The sequence below is a fragment of the Phodopus roborovskii genome, unplaced genomic scaffold (genome assembly GCF_943737965.1).
Source record: "Phodopus roborovskii unplaced genomic scaffold, PHOROB, whole genome shotgun sequence".
NCBI classification, from domain to species: domain Eukaryota; kingdom Metazoa; phylum Chordata; class Mammalia; order Rodentia; family Cricetidae; genus Phodopus; species Phodopus roborovskii.
This window is the reverse complement of record NW_026126651.1, coordinates 2,501,128-2,520,000: the sequence shown is the minus strand read 5'-3', so window position 1 is coordinate 2,520,000 and position 18,873 is coordinate 2,501,128. Positions and strand designations below refer to the sequence as shown.

Below are 18,873 nucleotides of genomic sequence, written 5' to 3'. Positions count from 1 at the left end.
CCTCTCTTACCTACCCCAGCCCTCTACCCTTAACCCTTTCCCCTCCAGGTGTACAGCCAGAGAACAGAGCTGAGGGAAGGATGGGGTGTGGGGCCGGAAACCAGTAACACCACTGAGATGGAGAGCAGAGCCCCTGTGGTAGGAAAGGCAGAAACCTGGACTTCCTGTGGGACTCAGGGTTCGGGACCCAACAGTTATGTTTCTGGAATTTTCTGGGCAGGGACCCCACCTGTTACCCCAAATCTCAGACTTGGATCCAAATTACCACATTGGCCACGGTATCCAGGCCCTCGGAGCAGATTGGGGAGCTGACGTTGGGGTCTAGATAATATGGGAGGAAAGACAAAAGGAGGTGCCAGATGTCAGGGCACGTAGAAACCAGAAATCCAGAGTCCGGGGAATGTTAGGAACCAGAGGACTAAGCCTTCCACTCCCACTCAGGACTGGGCTCTTGGGATTTTTCTGACCCCCGCCCCCGCATGAACCCTCACCTCTGAATCTGCACCTAGGCTGAGATCTACACAGCCGGGCACTGCCTTCCCACACAGGATGCTCCTGTCCAGACCATGGGCCTGGTGGGAGCCATTATGTAGCCGTAACATAGCATCAGCCAGCTTCCCTAAGCCCTAGCCTCTCACGCTCTCACGCTGGGTAATTTCAAGGTCCCACCGTTGGGTTCCTAACACCATGGAGTACCAGGCTATGAGTTTGTTCTCTTACATTCTTTGGAGACAGGCAGAAACTGGCCTCAGCCCGTCTGGGCCTCCAGCCTCCCTACCTCTCAGTGGCTGGCCCAGCCAAACCCCACAGGCCCAGTCAGCCTTGCTGGGCCCGTGGGGTCTGTAAGAGACCCTTTCTGCCTCCCCCGCTTTGGCATGCATCTCCCACCTGGCTAGTAGGGCCCAGCCATTGGTCAAACCTGCCTGGAGAAGAGGGGAGTGTGGGCGGGCGTCCGTGCTCTTCTGTAGGAGCAGCGCTGTGGTGGGCTCTGAGGAAGAATGACAGAGGCTGTTGTCAGGCCAGGCTGGTGGGGGCTCGGGGCGGGAGCTCAAAGCAGAGCCCGCAGAATCCAACACCACTGCCCGCCCCAAACCCTGACCAACGGCAGCCACGCTTTCCCCACAGGGACCCCTGCCAGCCACGCCACCAGACTCTGCGAGGGACAGGAGCATTGTCGCCCCCAGGAGGCTTGCAGCCTGGAGGCCCGGAACAAACTGGCTTAGAAGGATCTGCCCAGGTAGGGAGAATACAGCTGTTGGTGGGGTCCTGGCCGGTTCCCACTTGCTGTAGACCCTCTTCCCTTGGGAGTCTAGCTTGCTAACCCCCTGTTTCTGGCTGACCCCCAGCTAGTCCCCGTCCCGCAGGCTCCTACCACATGTGGGTTAATTCAGGGTTAAGGTCAGACTGGCCGCACAGGAAACCAGAGGCCAGTGCTGTGTGCAAGGGAGGCACTAAAAATGTCTCCACCCTGGTTGAACTCGGGGAGGAGGAGAAGGTAGTGGTGTTCGAAGGCAGCCCAGCAACTGCTGTCCAGGACCCCAGGGCTTCTAGCGGCATGCTCACACAGCCGTCATGTTCTGAGTGTTGTGGCTTCCCTCTGAGCAAGACGAGGGTTCGTGCGGTTTGTCCTAGAGCATCCTCCCATTCACAGCGGCCATTGGGTAGAGCTGGCCCAGGACAAGACTCAGGGACCTTTCGTGGGAGTGAGAGATGCCTGATAGTGGCTCCAGGTGACCCTGGAGGCTGGGGACGAATGAGGGAGGACAAGATCCAGAGAGCTTGGAGGTGCAAGAGACGCCTGGGGCCAGCGGTTCCACATCAGAGGACATGTCCCCAGCAAGGGCTGTGAGTAACAGGTGGCGCGGAACACGGTGGATACAGCATGTCCCCCCCCCCCCAGGTCTGCCCCAGCCTTGGCCTGTCAGGCCACCTGCTAGACAGACAGGAAGCTGACCTGTTCTGTAGACAACTAGGTATGGTTTGCTGAGCAGGGACAGGAGCCGTGGCTTCAAAGCAATGGCCATGGGAAGAGGACCTCGTCCTGCCTGTCAGGGCATCTGTAGGACCCTCCCTGACTAGCGCCGAGAGTCCTAAGTTGTCCCCAGAGGAACCGTTTTTCATCACTCGCTCCTGGGTAGCTGAGCTGGCTAGGAGATTGTCACCCAGAAGACAGCCGCAGTGGAATGACAGAGGCCAACGGCAGTTAGAAGCCGCCATCACCCACGAAGTGGCTGCTCCCCAATTCAGAGGAATGTGGGAGCGCCCCAGGACGGGGACCGTAACCCTCACGGGGCCTGGCTTCAGGAGAGTTCGGGCCCCTTTGCCCACCACTCTGACTCCGGTGGAAGGTCTCTGTGGGCAGCTTTAGGCCTGCAGCCTTCTGCTCGGTGGGTTTTCTTGGTCTTGAGGCGCAGCAGCCTCCAGAGGGCACTCGAGAGATGGCAGGATGGAAGCTAGGCCGTGCCTCAAGATGGCGGCAGCAGGACACTTCCCAAACGCGCATCCACCAGGAAGTGCTCCCAAGGCCACACCGGCTCCCAAGCTGCACCCTGCCTGGAGCTCTTTCTCCTCTCCCTGGCCAGGTTCTCTGTCGCTGCTCTGCTCCGTGGCGCTCTGACTGTTCTGGGAGCTGTAATTCCAGGTCTGCAGAGAACCAGGGGATAGGAGAGGAAATGATCGGGATTAAAAAAAAAAAAAAAAAAGGGTGTGTGGGTTGGTGGTGGCTGGGGTGAGCTCAAGTAGAGCCAATTTGCTTTGTGGTAAGTGCAGCAGTGAAGTTGTGTTTCTGCTACACGTGGTGTGTGTGGTGTTCAGTGTCCTGACCTGGCCAGGGACCTAAGTTAAACTTAGTGATAAAGCAAGAGGCTCCGGGGTGTGGGAATAAAAAGGGGTGAGGCAGCCACCCAGCCCCGAGGCTTACAGGAGGAAGCAGGGCAAGCAGCTCTCTGTGTGGGGGACGGGCCCTGGGGGAGCTGGAGCCTGACAAAGGAAGCGTTGTCCGCCTGTCCTTTGGTGGTGTGTCAGTTTGTTTTCTGCTGCTGTGATAAACACCGACCAGACTTGGGGAGGAAAGGGTTTCTTTCAGCTTCAAGTTCATAGTTCACCACGAAGGGAAGTCAGGGCAGGAACTCAAGACAGGCACTCGGAGGCAGGAAGTGAAGCAGAGCCGCCTCCATGGAGGACTCTGCCTACTGGCTTGCCCTCTGTGGCTTGCTCAGCCTGCTTTCTTATACCATCCAGGACCAGCAGCTTGGGGGGTGGCGCTGCCCACAGTGGGGTGGGGCCTCTTGTAATCATTAATGATAAAGTACCCCATAAACTTGCCCACAGGCCATGGGATAGAGGCCTTTTCTCAATCGAGGTGTCCCAGATAACTCTATTTATTCCAGCTGACCGAAGCACAACAAAAAACAAGCTAACTAACCAACAGAGGTGAGCCCAGACAGGCGCAGTGGTGCCACGGCAAAACTCGCAGGTTAGAACGCCTTGTCTCCTCGGTGAGGGCCCACCCACTGCACAGCCCCCAGCACTGACGGTCAGCAGCAGGGGCAGAGGACAAGGTGCAGAAATAAAGCCCTTCACACTGCTGCCGGGTTCCCGAGGTCAGGGGCCGCCCGGGACCACATCTGACCAGGCAATGCCACCCAGACAGGTGCCCAAGGGAACAAGAGTGTCCACATGGACACTTGTGAGTCACGTCCATCCCAAGCAGGAAATGGAAATAACCCATGCGTGCTGGTGTGGTGCAGGCCGAACATGCCTTTTCTACAGAGCAGATCGGTGACAGAGCTACAGCTTGGGTAGGAGTCCGCAGGCCCAGTGCTGTATGTGTCCACAGACTAACCATGTGGCTTAGCAAGTCACAGAGACAAGGCTGCCGTAGTTGAATAAAGTGGGAGGTGAGTCAGCACCAGTGGACAGTCCTGGAGATGAAGCCGGTGTTTAGCCAGCGCTGAGCACACTAAAAGCCACATCCAACACTGCCATGGGTGGATTCTGAGGTATCTAAACTATTTCTCGGTGAAACGATTACCCGAAAATAGGCTCACCGCAGACCTACCTACAAAGGCCAAAATGGGTACTGCAGAGTGTTCCAGAAACGGGCCCCGCCCACCCCAAGCCCCGCCCACCCGCAGGCGGTGCTTGCTGCACTGGTCACTGGCTCTGGCAGGTACAGGGCTACCTGGGTCAGGAGCTCTAGGCACTTGAGTCTGTTATTACACTGACAGTGAAAAAGTGAGAAAGCCCAGTGCTCATGGCACTGTGGACCGTGGCTTCCTACAGAAGAGGTTAGCAGTGAACTCAAGTCCGCAGGAAGCCAAGCCGCACACAACAAACCTGACCTGTCCAACCGCAGCCCTGCTCCTGGCCGCCATACCACACTGATGCACAGTTCTCTTCCACCCTGCCGTGCTCTCCGAACCCACCAGCAGCTGGCACATGGTGGAAGTACTCTTTCCTCGTGGGCTGGGCATGATGGGAGGATCCTAGTCCAGGACCCCAGGGGCCATCTGAAACCACAGACACTGCACGGTCCTATACACGCTCTCATTCCCATAAATTCCCATGGAGCCCATAGAGCAGGCCCAGTAAGAAACAACTCAGTTTGCAGTGCTGAAAGAAAAGCTGCCCGCGTGGATGCGATCTCCCTGTACTCCGCACACCCTGTGGCACTTTAGCTTTTCCCCTTAAAGAAACTTTTTATAGCGCCTCTCTGGCAGGCATATCCTGTCTCCATCATTTCCCTGGCATATCCCGTCTCCATCATCTCCCTGGCATATCCCGTCTCCATGAGCGTTGTTCTGTTCCTTTGGAGTCACTGTGATGTGAGCTAAGGTTTGTCTGAACCGCACTTCTCTTCAGAGGAGACTCGGCTCTCAGGAGCTGAGTCCCCCCTGCCTCTTTATGGCATCCAAGCATTGAACTCAGGACACCAGGCCTGCCTGGAAGGACCCACTGGCTGAGTCATCTCGCCGGTCTGACCACTGTAGCTCTAACAATGGGCTGGATATCAGCCAAGTGACTAAAGCATGCAAAACTTACAGCTGGATACGCTGGACCAAGGATGGCTCACCAGAGGTGGGGGTGGGCTAGGGTGGGTGTTAAAAGATTCCCCCATCCTCAGCTTAAAACATAAAACATAGATTATTTATTTCTGGAATCCTCCATTTAATATTTCCAAGCCACACTTGACCTTGTTAAGGAACTGAAACTCTACAAGGTCAAACTACAAATAAGGAAAAGCTACTGTATCACATTTAGTTTTCATGTACACCCTGAGGTAGCTTTTAGGTCCATAGAAATGGCTGCAATCAGGTAAGATATGGCTAACCAGCTGTTTCCAGCGGTTCTGTCTAGTCAGGTGACCAAAAGGGTCAGAGAGGCACAGTCAGCTGATGAAGGATGGGGCTGGCCCAGAGCCGGACAGAAACACTCTGAGTGGCTGCTGTGCTTTCTGGGGCTCCCACCACAGTTCAGACGCTGACCCCCAACCACGCCTACTGACTCCTGCCTTCTCTTACAGCTCCCCAAGGACTCAGGGCCACCTGTCCACACCTCTCCACCTTCTACGTCCTTTTTGTGATCTTTGTGTTCTCCACCACCTTCTACTGCCACCGGCGCCTGGCTCTGGTACCTGCACCCTGGGCTTCTTCAGCCCTCGTGGTCTTAGCCCCAAGAAACCTGCCCCAGGAGGGCATGTTCACCATCAATTCCATTGGCCGCCTGGGGAACCAGATGGGCGAGTATGCCACGCTGCTCGCACTGGCCAGGATGAACGGAAGGCCTGCATACATCCCCGCATCCATGCACAGCACCCTGGCGCCCATCTTCAGGATCAGCCTCCCGGTGCTGCACAGCGACACCGCCAAGAGGATCCCGTGGCAGAACTATCACCTCAACGACTGGATGGAGGAGCGCTACCGCCACATCCCAGGGCGCTATGTGCGCCTCACAGGGTACCCGTGCTCCTGGACCTTCTACCACCACCTGCGGCCTGAGATCCTCCAGGAGTTCACCCTGCACGACCACGTGCGTGAGGAGGCCCAGGCCTTCCTGCGTGGCCTGCGGGTGCATGGGAGCCAGCCGAGCACGTTTGTGGGTGTCCACGTGCGCCGCGGGGACTATGTGCACGTCATGCCCAATGTGTGGAAGGGCGTGGTGGCTGACCGGGGTTACTTGGAACAGGCCCTGGACTGGTTCCGGGCCCGCTATCCATCTCCGGTCTTTGTGGTCACCAGCAACGGTATGGCCTGGTGCAAGGACAACATCAATGCCTCCCAAGGGGATGTGGTGTTTGCTGGCAACGGCATTCAGGGGTCACCTGCCAGGGACATGTCACTGCTCACCCAGTGCAACCACACCATCATGACTATTGGGACCTTCGGGATCTGGGCTGCTTACCTGGCAGGTGGGGACACCGTTTATCTGGCTAACTTCACTCAGCCCAACTCCCCCTTCAACGTGATTTTCAAGCCACAAGCAGCCTACCTGCCCAACTGGGTAGGCATTGCTGCTGACCTGGGACAGGGGAGCCTCTAGCCATGCCTCAGTCCGGCCCCCAGGAGGCACTGGAGACCTGCAGCTGTGTACACACTCGGGGTCCTACATGCAGTTTCAGGCCAGTCTTACGTTTCAGCTGAGCGATCGGGTCAGTGATGCCACCCTGAACATGTGAGCACCATCTAGGCTTACCTCAGCACAACGTGCACAGGTGACTTGAGTCCTCTATATCCAGAGAGAGTTGGCCGCCACAGCCCCGCCCCCCGCTGTGTCCGGAGTGCTCGCCCACGGGGGGGGGGGGCAGTGTCCTAGCTAGGGTTGTCTGTGGCTGTGATAAAACACCACGACAGTAAACAACTTGGGGAGGAAGGCGCTTATTTCAGCGTATGCTTCCGCAGACCATCACCCAAGGCAGTCAGGGCAAGAACTCAAACGGTAGGACCCTGGAGGCAGGAGCTGACGCAGAGGCCGTGGCGGGTGCCACTTACCGGATTGCTCCTCGTGGCTTGCTGAGCCTGCTGCCTTATGTGACCCAGGACCTGCTGCCCAGGGGTGGCACCACCCAGGGTGAACTGGCCTTCCTACATCCCTGGAGACAATGCAGGGGCACACCTCAGGGGGCGGTTTTTCAATAGATACCCTTCCAGAGAGACTCTAGTTTTGTCAAGCTGACACAGAACAAGCCGGCAGAGCCAGCTGCATCACCCACTGGGAGGCAGGGTCCTGGGAGGTGTTGGGTGACGGCACAGCTCCCGCCCCGGTGTTATGGGGATATGGTATTCCTTGCAGCTGGGGCAGTGGCCTTCTCAGGGAAGCGAAGGCAAGCTGAAGGGGCAGGTCTGACGAAAGTGACAGGGTCGTGGACGGCTCTTGTGGGGTTTATGAATCTCAAGTTTGAATTGCATTCATTAAATAAAAACAACCTTGGCTCAGGGCAGAGTCAACAGCTAAAGAGAGCCCAGAGGAGCCAGGAATATGTCTGGTTTGGGACTATATATATGTATGTATGTATGTATGTATGTATGTATGTCTGTCTGTCTGTCTGTCTGTCTGCTGTCTGTCTGTCTTGCTGGGCCTCCAGCCACAAAGCAAGGTCAGCTGGTTGCTTCTTGGCCTCTCTGATCTAGCAGGGTTTTACCTTTTGCCCCCACATCTGACTTCCCAGTCTTTGTTGATCAACAGAACCATAGAGACAACTGGGCATTGGTGGCCCACGCCTTTAGTCCCAGCACTCAGGAGGCAGAGGCCGGTGGATCCCAGTGAGTTCAAGGCCAGCCTGGTCTAGAAAGTGAGTTCCAGGACAGTCAGGACTGTTACACAGAGAAACTGTCTTGGGGAAACAAACAAACAAACAAACAAAAATCCAATATTTTAAACTTAGATTTCCTTCCAGGCTATGGTCTGAGTGGCCTGCAGGGCACTCACTACAGGGCTGTGGGGTCACTAAGCTAACAGGAAAACATCAGACAACCCCCTGTAGTGGGGGAGAGGCTACCAGAAAGGCACACGGCATCAGCAGGCCCAGTATGAGGCAGCAAACACTCCAGAACACAACTACCCAGGAAGCCTGACCCTGGCCAGCTGCAACTCTGTGGGCGGTGTCTACCCAGGCCCGGGCCAGCGCCTGGGCCTGAAGCTGTTCAGCTCCTGTAGCAGCTGCCTGGTCATGGCTTTCTGTTGCTGTCACCAAATCTCTGAATGTAGCCCCAACATCTGTGCTGGGACGCTAGGTACAGTGCAAACAAGAATCATAGCCTCAGACTCTTGTAAAGCCACCCCCTCCGCTGAAGTATGTACTCCCGGCCCAAACGCACACCGCATTCACAATCAGCATCAAGCATGTTTCCTCAGGACAGTCAAGCCACAGCATGGACACAGCTCCCAGTGAGCTTGGCACGGACATGTAGAAAGGCCCTGCCTACATGTATGTCTATATCCTGTACATGTCTGGTGCCCATGGAGGCCAGAAGAGGGCGTTGGACCCCCCCCCCCCCCGGGACTGCAGTACAGATGATTGTGAGCTGCCGGAGTTGAACCCAGGTCCTCCAGAAGAGCAGTCAGGGTTCTAGCTTCTGAGCCACCTCTCAGCCTTCTCGGGACACATTTTATCTTTGTGAGACAGGTCTACCAAAGAAGCCATGGCCGACCCTGAGCTCGCGCTTCCTGTCTCAGCCTTGGTGTAATGGGTAGAACGCATTTCCATTCCACCCCTGTGCGCATGGAGGGCTCCCCAGGGTGGGGGCTGGGCCTGCCGGGCCTGCAGGGCACTCAGCACTGCTGTCAGTGCCAAGGCTGATGGCCACCACTAGGGAAAAAACGGTAGCTTGGTCCCACAGAGAGACCCAAGAATTGACATCTTCTACCGCCTGGCCTCAGGAGTCCACCCTCCACATTTTCTCCAGCCGCACCATGCTCCTCAGAGCATTCTGAGGGAGGGAAGGCTTGGGGACCAGCTGGCAGTGGGGAGGGGTGGGGTGGGGGAGGGGGAGGGGGAGGGGTGCCCCAGATGCACCACAGGCTGGGCCTCAGTGAGGCGGTAGCACCCTGCCCTCCAGCATGCACTGGTCTCGGTCCTGGAGGACTGAGGTGAAGGCGAGGCCACTTTGTGCTGGTGACAGAGGGCCCACGTCCCAGCCATATGCGGCTGTCTTCATCTGTGCCTGTCTATATCCCCTCCGCTTTTGAGGGGAGGAGGGGCATGTTTCGAGACAGGGTTTGTCTGTGCAGCCCTGGCTGTCCTGGAACTCGCTCTGTAGACCAGGCTGGCCTCGAACTCACAGAGATCCGCCTGCATCTGCTTACCCAGCACTGGGATTAAAGGCGGGTGCTACCACACCCAACTGTGGCACAGGCTGGTCAAAGTAACCCTCCTGCCCAAGCAAGCCTGAGTTCGAAGATTGCAGCCAAACCCAACACACCTGGTTTTTGCCTTTACTCTGGTAGAGACTGGCGTCATGCTGGGTCAGAGGACACGCCACGCCCAGCACACATGCTGCTCTGACTTCGCTTTTAATTGCTTCCTCACATTTTGTGTGCGTGGGGAAGTGTTTCCCCACGTCCCTGTGATTCCCATGCTTAAGCTGCTCAGCCCAAACCTTCCTGTTGGGCTGAGTTGATGGGGTCCAGGTCAGAGCCGGAGAGAGAGAACTTGGGGTATTTATCTTGCCAGGGACAGTGCGTCTGTCCTCAGCTACAGCCATGCTAGTTTTCCCATGAGCTCGCTGTACTGGGGAAATCAACTCATAGTGAGACCGTCTCAGAATAGAGAAAGGAAGGAAGGGACGGAGGAAAGAGGGGAGGAAGGGAGGAAGGGAGGGAATGAAGGAGCCAGAGGGGAAGGAAAGTGGGGGGGGGGTCGTAAATTAGATCCCTGATTGACATTGCCCTCACTAATTTGCCAGAGCAGGGGGTGTGGACACAGGACATTTCCAGCACAGTTGCCTGGAGAACACAGCCTCGGTCACCACAGCCCGGCTGGGGCCCGGTCACCGTCCCTGCTCTGGCCTTGCACATCAGACACGATGCAGCAATAGATGTGCAGCTCTCCTAGGAGGTAAGCTGAGGACAATGGGGGCCGTATGAGGAAGGGCGCCTTGCCCAGCTCCGTGTTTGCTTGACCTTGCTTGAACAAAGATACAAACAGCTTTTACTTTACAAAAGCCCGAGCAGGGGCTGGTACCCTGCCAATGACAATAAACGCCACATTCATCCAGCAAATATTTACCCAGCTCTTAAGTGGGTCGAAGACGTCCCAGTCCCTCAGCAGGGGAGGGGGAGGAAACCAAGTGGCCAGGCACTGCCTAACCTGTGATGATGTCCTTACTTGAAAATAGTGTCACTGGTTAAGATGAAGTGACCCTTGACCCACCAGAGCTACTGACTACAGACAGGGAGAGTAAAGGCTGCATAATGGCAGACTAGAGGCCATCTTCTAAGAGTGGATGGTGTTCTGCAGCCCCGAATGTCCAGTTCATCTTACCCCAACCGGGCGCACGGGCCCTAAAGAAAAACACGTTGAGTACACAGCAAATGAATGATCTGCCTTTTGTGTCCTGGCTGACAGGCTCATAAAGTGTCTGCCATGTGCTTAGCTCTCAGAGGCCTTGGCTTTCATCCTCAGCAACACACACAACAAAGGTTAACTTCCTGTTTATCTTGGCTGAGGCCTGTCTTCCAGTCAGTACGTGAAATTAAATGATATGAGGGGTCTATTGGGTGAGTCAGGCAGGGTGTAACCCTAGCTGTACCAGGAAGCTATCTGAGCGTGGCAGGTTCTGCCAAGAAGGACCCAAGAACTTTTCCTTATGTGTAAGTGAGCTCAGTTTTTGTGCCCATGGAGGTCAGGATGTGAGTTTTCTGAAAGAAATTGTTTCTGGGCAGTGGTGGAGCATGCCTTTAATTCTAGTATTTGGGAGGCAGAGGCAGGTGGATCTCTGTGAGTTCAAAGCCAGCCTGGTCTACAGAGCCAGTGTCAGGACAGCCCAGGGCTACACAGAGAAACCCTGTCTTGAAAAACTAAAAAAGGATACAGAAAAAATTGCTGTCTAGAGCTGTCACTGCATCGGAGCTGAGCCTCATCCAGGTGGGGCCTTCCTGCTAGCGCATTCTGAGTAGCTCCGATTGAGCTCAATCGGAGTAGGCTCAAGGTTGAACAGTCCTCTCTGAATCTGCTTCATTCTTCCGGGAGAGGGCAGGTTGTGTGTGGGGTGTGTTCCCTGTGGCCCACATGTTCCTGAGTTACACTATGCAGTGTACAGGCTCTGCAGACCAGCTAGCTGTTCTATCCAGCTGCGCCTGTGTTATTTATGTGCTTCTAGAGAAATGACTGCACCTGGGAGCAAGAAAATGGCCCAGGCAAACAGACAAAACTTAAATGGCATGTCCAGTAGAGATCGGTAGAGATGGAAAGGTCTGTGGGTGCCAGGGACTGATAGGGACGGAGTTGTTTCATGGGCATACAGGTTTTACAAGACAAGGTACTTATAGAGGGTTGGTTGAACACTGCGCCTAGTGAACTATACTCTTAAACAAAATGGCCCAGAAAGCCAGGCCTGGTGGGACATGCCTACAATCTCAGCAGTGGTAGAGGATTACCAAGAGCTCCAGGGCTAACAAGTGAGACCCTTGGGTGGCTGAGGTGACTCAGTGGGAAAAGGTGCTTGACAACCTAAGCTCAATTCCCCAGGGCCCTTGTGGCAACAGGAGAGAAGCTGGTCCCACAAGGTGTCCTCTGACCCCCTCTCACACACCCATGATGACATGCTCCCCCACATACACAGCACACACAAAAGAAATGTGACTTCTTTAGGAAAAGAAAAAGTGTCTAAGATGTTCCACAGTCAGAAAATACCAATAGGTTTGGAATTCGAACGCCACCTCTGCTGTTCACTGACTTTGGACAATTGATAGCCCCCTCTGAGCCTAGGTTGCCTTCTCTGTCCACGAAGGATGGTGCCAGGCAATGGCATTTTGTGTGAGTTAAGTGGGCTGGGTTGGTTGATGCTGCCTTCCAGTTACCACGTGGCCTCGACCCCGTGGCAACCACGGCTGCTTGACAAAGTTCCAGCATTTCAACTTTGTGGATCAGAATTCTCCAGCACCCTTTTACTTTCATTTTTATTTTATTTTTAAAAGTGTTTTTTTTTAAATAATTTCCTTACTTTTATTTTATGTGCATTCATGTTTTGTCTCTGTGAAGGTATAAGACCCCTGAAACAGAACTTACAGGCAGTTATGACCGGCCATGTGGTTGCTGGGAATTGAACCAGGTTCCTCTGGAGGAGCTGCTGCGAGGAAAGAAACCCTGACTTGTCGGGAAGTTGGGCTATACCTGGAGCTGCAAAGGGACAATTCTGGAAGCTGGAGCTGCAATAGGACATCTCCGGAGGGAAAGCTATCCTGACTTCAGGTCGGGCCATACCTGAAGCTGGAGTGTGTGTGTGTGTGGGGGGGGGGGTCTCCCTGCAGATTGTAGCAATCCTGTCCCTCTCCTAGAGAGAGTCATTGCAGCTGAACTCCATGGAGTTCTCCTCAGGGAACTTCCTAGCAGAGTTAACCCTTTCCCTTCTGTTCTGCTCGCCAACCACCCAAGATGTTACTTCTGCTTTACTCTGCTGCAGTGGAAGCCCCTGCAGAAAGGTAGCAATCTTCTCTGGCTCCTTCCAAAAGTTAATTTTTTTTCTGTCCCAACAGATGTAACTCTTTCTTCTGGCTTTTTCTGCTCAGCCCCCTCCCCCAAGGGAATGTCTCAGCAAATGTTCTTCTGCTCCATGTTGGCAAAAGAAGATCTTCACCCAAAACTCTTCTAAAAGAACGAGATTTATTTAAGAAGGAGGAATCCAAGAGAGTGGCTGCCTCCGCTAGGCTAGGGTGGACTGGGACAGTCAGCAACTGAGCAGGTAGAGGGAGGGGCTTAGACAGGGCTTCTTAGGGGCCGAGCGTTCCCAGGGAGATTTCCTGCTCAGGGATTGGTTGGTTTTTCTGCTCTAGGATTGGTTAGTTTTCCTGGTCACAGATTGGTTAGTTTCAGCTGATCAGGAGCAGCGTTGTCTCTGGTTTCAGGGCCAAACTGTATTTTTCCATGGTCCTTTTTAGCCTTTGAGCTCTATTTTCAGGGCTGAGGTGTATTTCTTTCAGTGGCTCTGGGTTCAGGGTCAGGGCTCTAGATTTCCTGTTCAGGGATTGGTTGGTTTCCTGCGCAGAGACTGGTTGGTTTTCTGTTCACTTGGTCAGGGGCAGAGTTGGCTCTGGTTTCAGGGCAACTTGTTACACACCTGTGGCTTCCCTATACTGCTGCCATTGCCAAGGCTCAAGTAGGCCTGAGTTTTCAGTTTTCCCTAAAGGAACACCTCACTCCAGGAAAAGACCAAAAACCGGACCACCCAGGAATGGCCCATCCAAGGGGAACGTGCCGAAGGAAATTCCTAATGTTCCAACCATTTTAGATAGGATCACCTGCTATCCCTTAGCCTAGCACACATCCATCCCCTTTCATGAAGACATCCCTAGACAAATATCAACCAATCAGGGTCTTGAACCCTAAAAATTCCCTCACTCCAAACCTCTATTAAATACAAAAACAAACAAAAAACCCTACCCGACCCAGGCTGGACACTCTGCTCTCAGCCGCTGTGTTAGACAGATGGAGAGTCCAAGCTGGAGCTTAAATAAGGTTCTTTACTTTTACAAATGGGATTCAGTCTCCTTGTTGGTTGGGGGGGGGATTCCACAATCACTTTCCTGCCTTGATGCCTGGAGAGGTAACATGTAGCTCACATCGCTGGGATCTGGGATGAAGGAGTGGGAATGCACATTCTCAAAAGGAAATTAAGCCGAGGTTTCCAATCTATGCAGTGTTGGATGCTTCCAGGCTGCTGCTGGGGACTCAGACAGGTCTTCAGGAACCAGAGTGTGGAAAGGAGGAGCCAAATTTGGGGATAGACTTTTCAGCAGGACATCCCAGGGTCAGCCTCATGGAATCAAGCTAGGCAGGTCCTGAGGTTTTGAGAACCCAGGAAAGACTCCTGGGAGCCACAGGAGCCATGGAGATGTGTGATGGGTGAGGACAGAGAGGGAGTCAGATCCAGGTGGAAGATGAGGGTAGGAACAGTATACGGATCTAAGACAGGTCAAATGATAAAAGATCCACCACAGGAGCCAGAGCGGTGGCTTAGTGGTGAAGACTGCTTGCTTTTCTCCCTGAAGACCCTAATTTGGCTTGCAGCTGTCACTCAGGGTGGCTTAGAACCATCCATAACTTCGGCTCCAGGGGCTCCAACACCCTCTTCTGGCTCCTGCAGGCATCTTCATATACACGTGCACGCCGCCACACACATAATTAAAAATCTACAAAAAGTTATACCTTCATCTTGTCATTTTTCCTTGAGAGTAAATTTGCATATCTTAAAAGTAATTACTTGGTTGTTTTTGTTTTTTTAGAGACAGTGTTTTTTCTCTGTGTAGCTCTGACTGTCCTGGAATTCTCTCTGCAGACCAGGCTGGCCTTAAACTCACAGAGATCTGCCTGCCTCTGCCTCTTGAGTGCTGGGATTAGAGGCGTGCGCCGCCGCCGCCGCCGCCGCCACCACCTGGCGAGATTTCATTATCTTAAAATGCTAAATACAACCATCTTAGGAGGTTCATATTAGGCAGCTATCACTTTGGATTCTAGAACTTTTCCCTTCCACACTACAAAGAAACCAGGTAGCCACTAATCATGCCTCCCTGGTACTCGCCCTCCTCAGCATGTTTCTGGGGACTGACATGGCTTGGCCTTCGGTTTCAGCGGCACTAGACAGTAGCATCTGTTCATCTGGATCCTCCAGCTCACCCTGCATGATCCAGAAAACCCCTTTCCTGTTTCTCTCTCCAAACCCCACCCACTCGAGTCTCCAAACAAAGAAAAGTCACCAAAAAACAAAGAAAAGCCACCAAAAAAAAAAAAAAAAAAAAAAAAGCCACCAAAAAACCGAGCTCGGCATCATTCTTTGGCAGCTACTGCAGCTTCTTCCCCTGAAGTTGCTCAGCTGCCCAAGTCCTCTCCCCCCCACTCCCACCCCCCACCCCCACCCCACCCCACCCCACCCCTGTCCCAAAGTGCCCAGTTTTTTGACTATACTGGGGCACAAACCCAGCTTGTGGCGGATACATCATCACCCCTACTCTGCTTTCATTTGTGGGCGTGGCTTCTCACCTGGGCAATTGCTTTGCTCAAATCTGTTATATTTTTCAGTTAGGCTTGAGAAACTTATTATGGGGGGGGGTTGGGGTGGAGAGAGGTGGGGGTGGGGTGCGGAAAACCAATTAGTAACTTTTTGTGTCAGCACTGTTTCCAAGGTTCATCACAGAGTAATACAGGCCAGTGCGTACCTTTGTATTACAAAGTATCGGATGGTCTAAGGGAAAAGCTCAGTGATCCTAGCTTTGGGGGGATCCTGGGTAGGAGGACTCCCTAAAAGCTCTTTACAGATGAATACGTTAGCATATCCCAGACCAAGGATATTTGGGGTGATTTCCCTTGCCCTGCTTAGTATTCCGCGCCCTGGTTGTCGTCCTCTCATACACCATGGCAACTCCGGGTTGTTGATGGTTCTGTTGATGGTTCACTGTCCTCAGGTTCTCTTTTTTGCTTTGGTCTATTCGAGACAGGGTTTCTCTGTGTGGCCCTGGCTGTCCTGGCCCTCACTCTATAGGCCAGGCTGGTTTCGAACTCAGAGCTCTGCCTACCTCTGCCTCTAGAGCGCTGGGTTTAGAGGCTTGCGCCACCAATGCCCGCATGTCCGCAGGCTCTGTAGAAAATGTTCTGTGCAGCTCTTTTCTCACATTACCAAATCCCATGTTGGTAGTTTCAGTTAGGCCAGACAGGGGGAGTGTGCTCACAGGTTCTGTGTAAGGAGTCGGGTTTGTCCGCCCACTCCGCCCGCCCGCCCGCCTGCTGTCTGTAAAGAGCTCTGGTGTTTACCAGCGGAGCCAGTCCTGGTGTTTGAAACCAGAACAAGGGGGTTGGGCCAACAACTCTAAAGCAGGGGTTTTGTTCCATGGGGGACAGTGTCATCTTTGTTTTCATAACACTAGCAAAGCGTTCTGGAGGAGGGAATGCAATGCTCACACCACACAGCGAAGAAATGTTCCAAACCCTATGATCTGCAGGGGGTGCTCTGTTTGTTTGTTTGTTTTTCCTATTTTTTGGGGGGGGCTGCGCAGTTCTGCCTCTGTAGCCCAAGCAGGCCTCAAACTCACAGCACACCTGCCTGGGCCTGCTAGCTGGGATTGCAGATGCAAGCCACGGTATCTGGATTTCCCTGTGGCTGTTGAACAGTGACTATCTCAGGCGAGCACAGGGAGAACCCTGCTGACCTCTGAGCCCAGGATCAGCTTTGCACACTTGCTAAGCCCCTGGTGGTTTTGGTTTTTTAGGTTTTGTTGGTTTTTTTTTTTTCCCCCATGGCCTGAATGGGTTAGGAAAAATGGCCTTTTGTATTTCAACCGACCCACATTCTGGGCTTGGCACATGTCATGATGGCCACTCACAGCCACTCCATCCTTCTGTTGTTTCAAAGTGAGGAGTCAGAGAAGAAAGGTAGCTTTGATGGGGACTTTTCATGCTTGGGTTTTATTTGTTTGTTTTCGATATGGTGGCTTGAACCCCACCTGGCGTGCTAGGCGGGCACCTTAGCATGGGGTCATGCCCCAAACTCCTCACGGGCAGATCCTAGGCAGGGTGTTCTGCCACACGAACCATGGCCTTCCTTTTACTTTTTATTTTATTACTATTGTGTATGTATTTATTTTTTTAGTGTATATGAATACATGTGTGTGTACACAGGCACTGTGGAGGCTAGAGATAGATATTCACTATCTTCTTCCATTGCTGTCTGTGCTGGTAAATGTTCTTGTCAACCTGATATAAGTTCATAGTCATACGGGAAGATGGAACCTCACTTGAGAAAATGTCCCACCAGATGACCCTGTGGGAAAGCCTGCACCGCATTTTCTTAATTAGAGATTAATGTAGGATGGTTGTGATGGCTGCTCCTGGTTGTCAACTTGTCTTTATCCGGAATGAACTACAATCCAGAAATGGAGGGCACACCTGTGATCCAGATCTGGAGGCAGGAAGACAACACACCTTTAATCCAAACCTTGAGGCTGGAAGGCACACCTTTAATCTGGGCCACACTTTCTGTTGGAAGCCTATGTAAGGGCAATGGGAGAGGGGAGGGTGTCCTCCCCTCTTCGGCCCATTCATTCCTTCTTTGAGATCCCAGCAGACCCAGCTGAGACACCCAGCCTCCTGGGGCTGAGCAGACACTAGATTCTTAGACTTCCATTCATAACTACTCATTGTTGGACTGCAATTTCATATACATATATGTATACATATATATATATATATATGAATGAGAGAAAGAGGGAGAGAGATATTTTCATTCCATAAATTCTGTGACTTTAAAAGAACTCTTACTAATACAATGGCTCAGATCCCTGGGGGTAATGGCATTTTTACCAGTTAGATGGTATAAGAATGTAGGCTGAGTAACCCTGTCTCAATAATAATAATAATAATTAATAATTAATAATGGTAGTGGCATTTTTACCAGTTGATCTTAGATGGTATAAGAAAGCAGGCTGAGTAACCCTCTCTCAATAATGATAATAATAATAATAATAATAATAATAATAATAATGATAACAACAACAGAAAAAAAGTAGCAACAAGAGTTGCTATTTGTGTAACATTTTCCATGCCCCAGCTTGCCTGGCTTCAAGTGGCTGTGTGACTCTGGGAAATTTACCTTCCCTCTCTGTGTTTTGATTCTCCTGTGCACATAGAGCTATAAAGAATGCCCACTATTAGGGCCAAGATTGATGGTGCAGAACTTTAGTCCCAGCACTTAGGAGGCAGAAACTTAGGAGGTGGCTCTGTGAGTTCAAGGCCAGCCAGGGGACTACATACCAAGCTCCAGGCAAACCAGGGCTACATAGTGAGATCCAGTCTCAAAACTAAAGAGTGTCAGCCATAGGGGCTAAGTGTGGTGCATTAGGCACTGGTTCAATTCCCCACATACCAAAAGGGGGTAATCCTTTGGCTCACAAGATAGTTCCCTTGATAAAGCTCTTGTTGGGAAAGCCTGAAGACTAGAGTTCAGTCCCAGGCCCGTGTATCAGCCAGGTGTTGGGGTAGGAGAATGGCTCGATCCATGGAGCCCTTGTTGAGCAAGTGTGAGGACTGAGTTCAAACCTCGGCACATGCATAAAAGTACAGGAAGGCAGCCAGTAGGCCGGCCGGCGTCACAAGTCAAAGCTCTCCCAGCTCAGGCCTGATCACCTGGGTTTCAACCCAGTGCGTGGTGCGCACCTATAATAGCAGCTCTATAGTGAGAAGAGAGGCAGGGAGGGAAGCTTGGAACACACAGCGTGGCAGAAACAGGAGACCCTGACCAAGTAAGTTCAAAATCATCTGACAGGGTGGACAGCCTTCTCCACATGCACACGCACATGCGCGTACACACGAGCGCACATGAACACACAAACAGGCACATGCACACACAAACACATGCACACCCATATAAAACCAAAAAGTGTCTGCTGTTGGATAAGGTTGGCAGCTGACGGTGTAGTACAGCCGTTTGCCCAGACGGTCTTGAGACGAGACGCTACAGCGCTGCAGGGGAACCCAGCATGGCTGGACTCTCCCAGCTCCTTCAGACGGTCCCTCCTAACCAGCATCCTGCCAGGCACCTGACAGGGAGCCAACCTCTGGCCTGCCTCCCTCTGGAAGCCTGGCCACCTGGTTCTAGGATGTCAGCAGGTCCACCCTGGGCGGGGTTTCTACCCGGGCCTGGGAGAGGGCACAGGAACCTTTAGACCTAA

At 53.0% G+C, this 18,873-nt stretch overlaps 1 protein-coding gene across 1 annotated transcript; it reads left to right on the top strand.

Annotated features, from left to right (window-relative positions):
* The first annotated feature begins 5,574 nt into the window (after positions 1–5,574).
* Positions 5,575–6,551, top strand: LOC127213946 (galactoside alpha-(1,2)-fucosyltransferase 2). The gene has a single exon (XM_051174421.1). The coding sequence runs from the start codon at positions 5,698–5,700 to the stop codon at positions 6,538–6,540; it is 843 nt and encodes a 280-aa protein (XP_051030378.1). The 5' UTR covers positions 5,575–5,697; the 3' UTR covers positions 6,541–6,551.
* Positions 6,552–18,873: the final 12,322 nt, after the last annotated feature.

Coding starts and splice junctions, on each gene's coding strand:
- LOC127213946 (XM_051174421.1), top strand. CDS start 5,698: ATGTTCACCATCAATTCCATTGGCCGCCTGGGGAACCAGATGGGCGAG.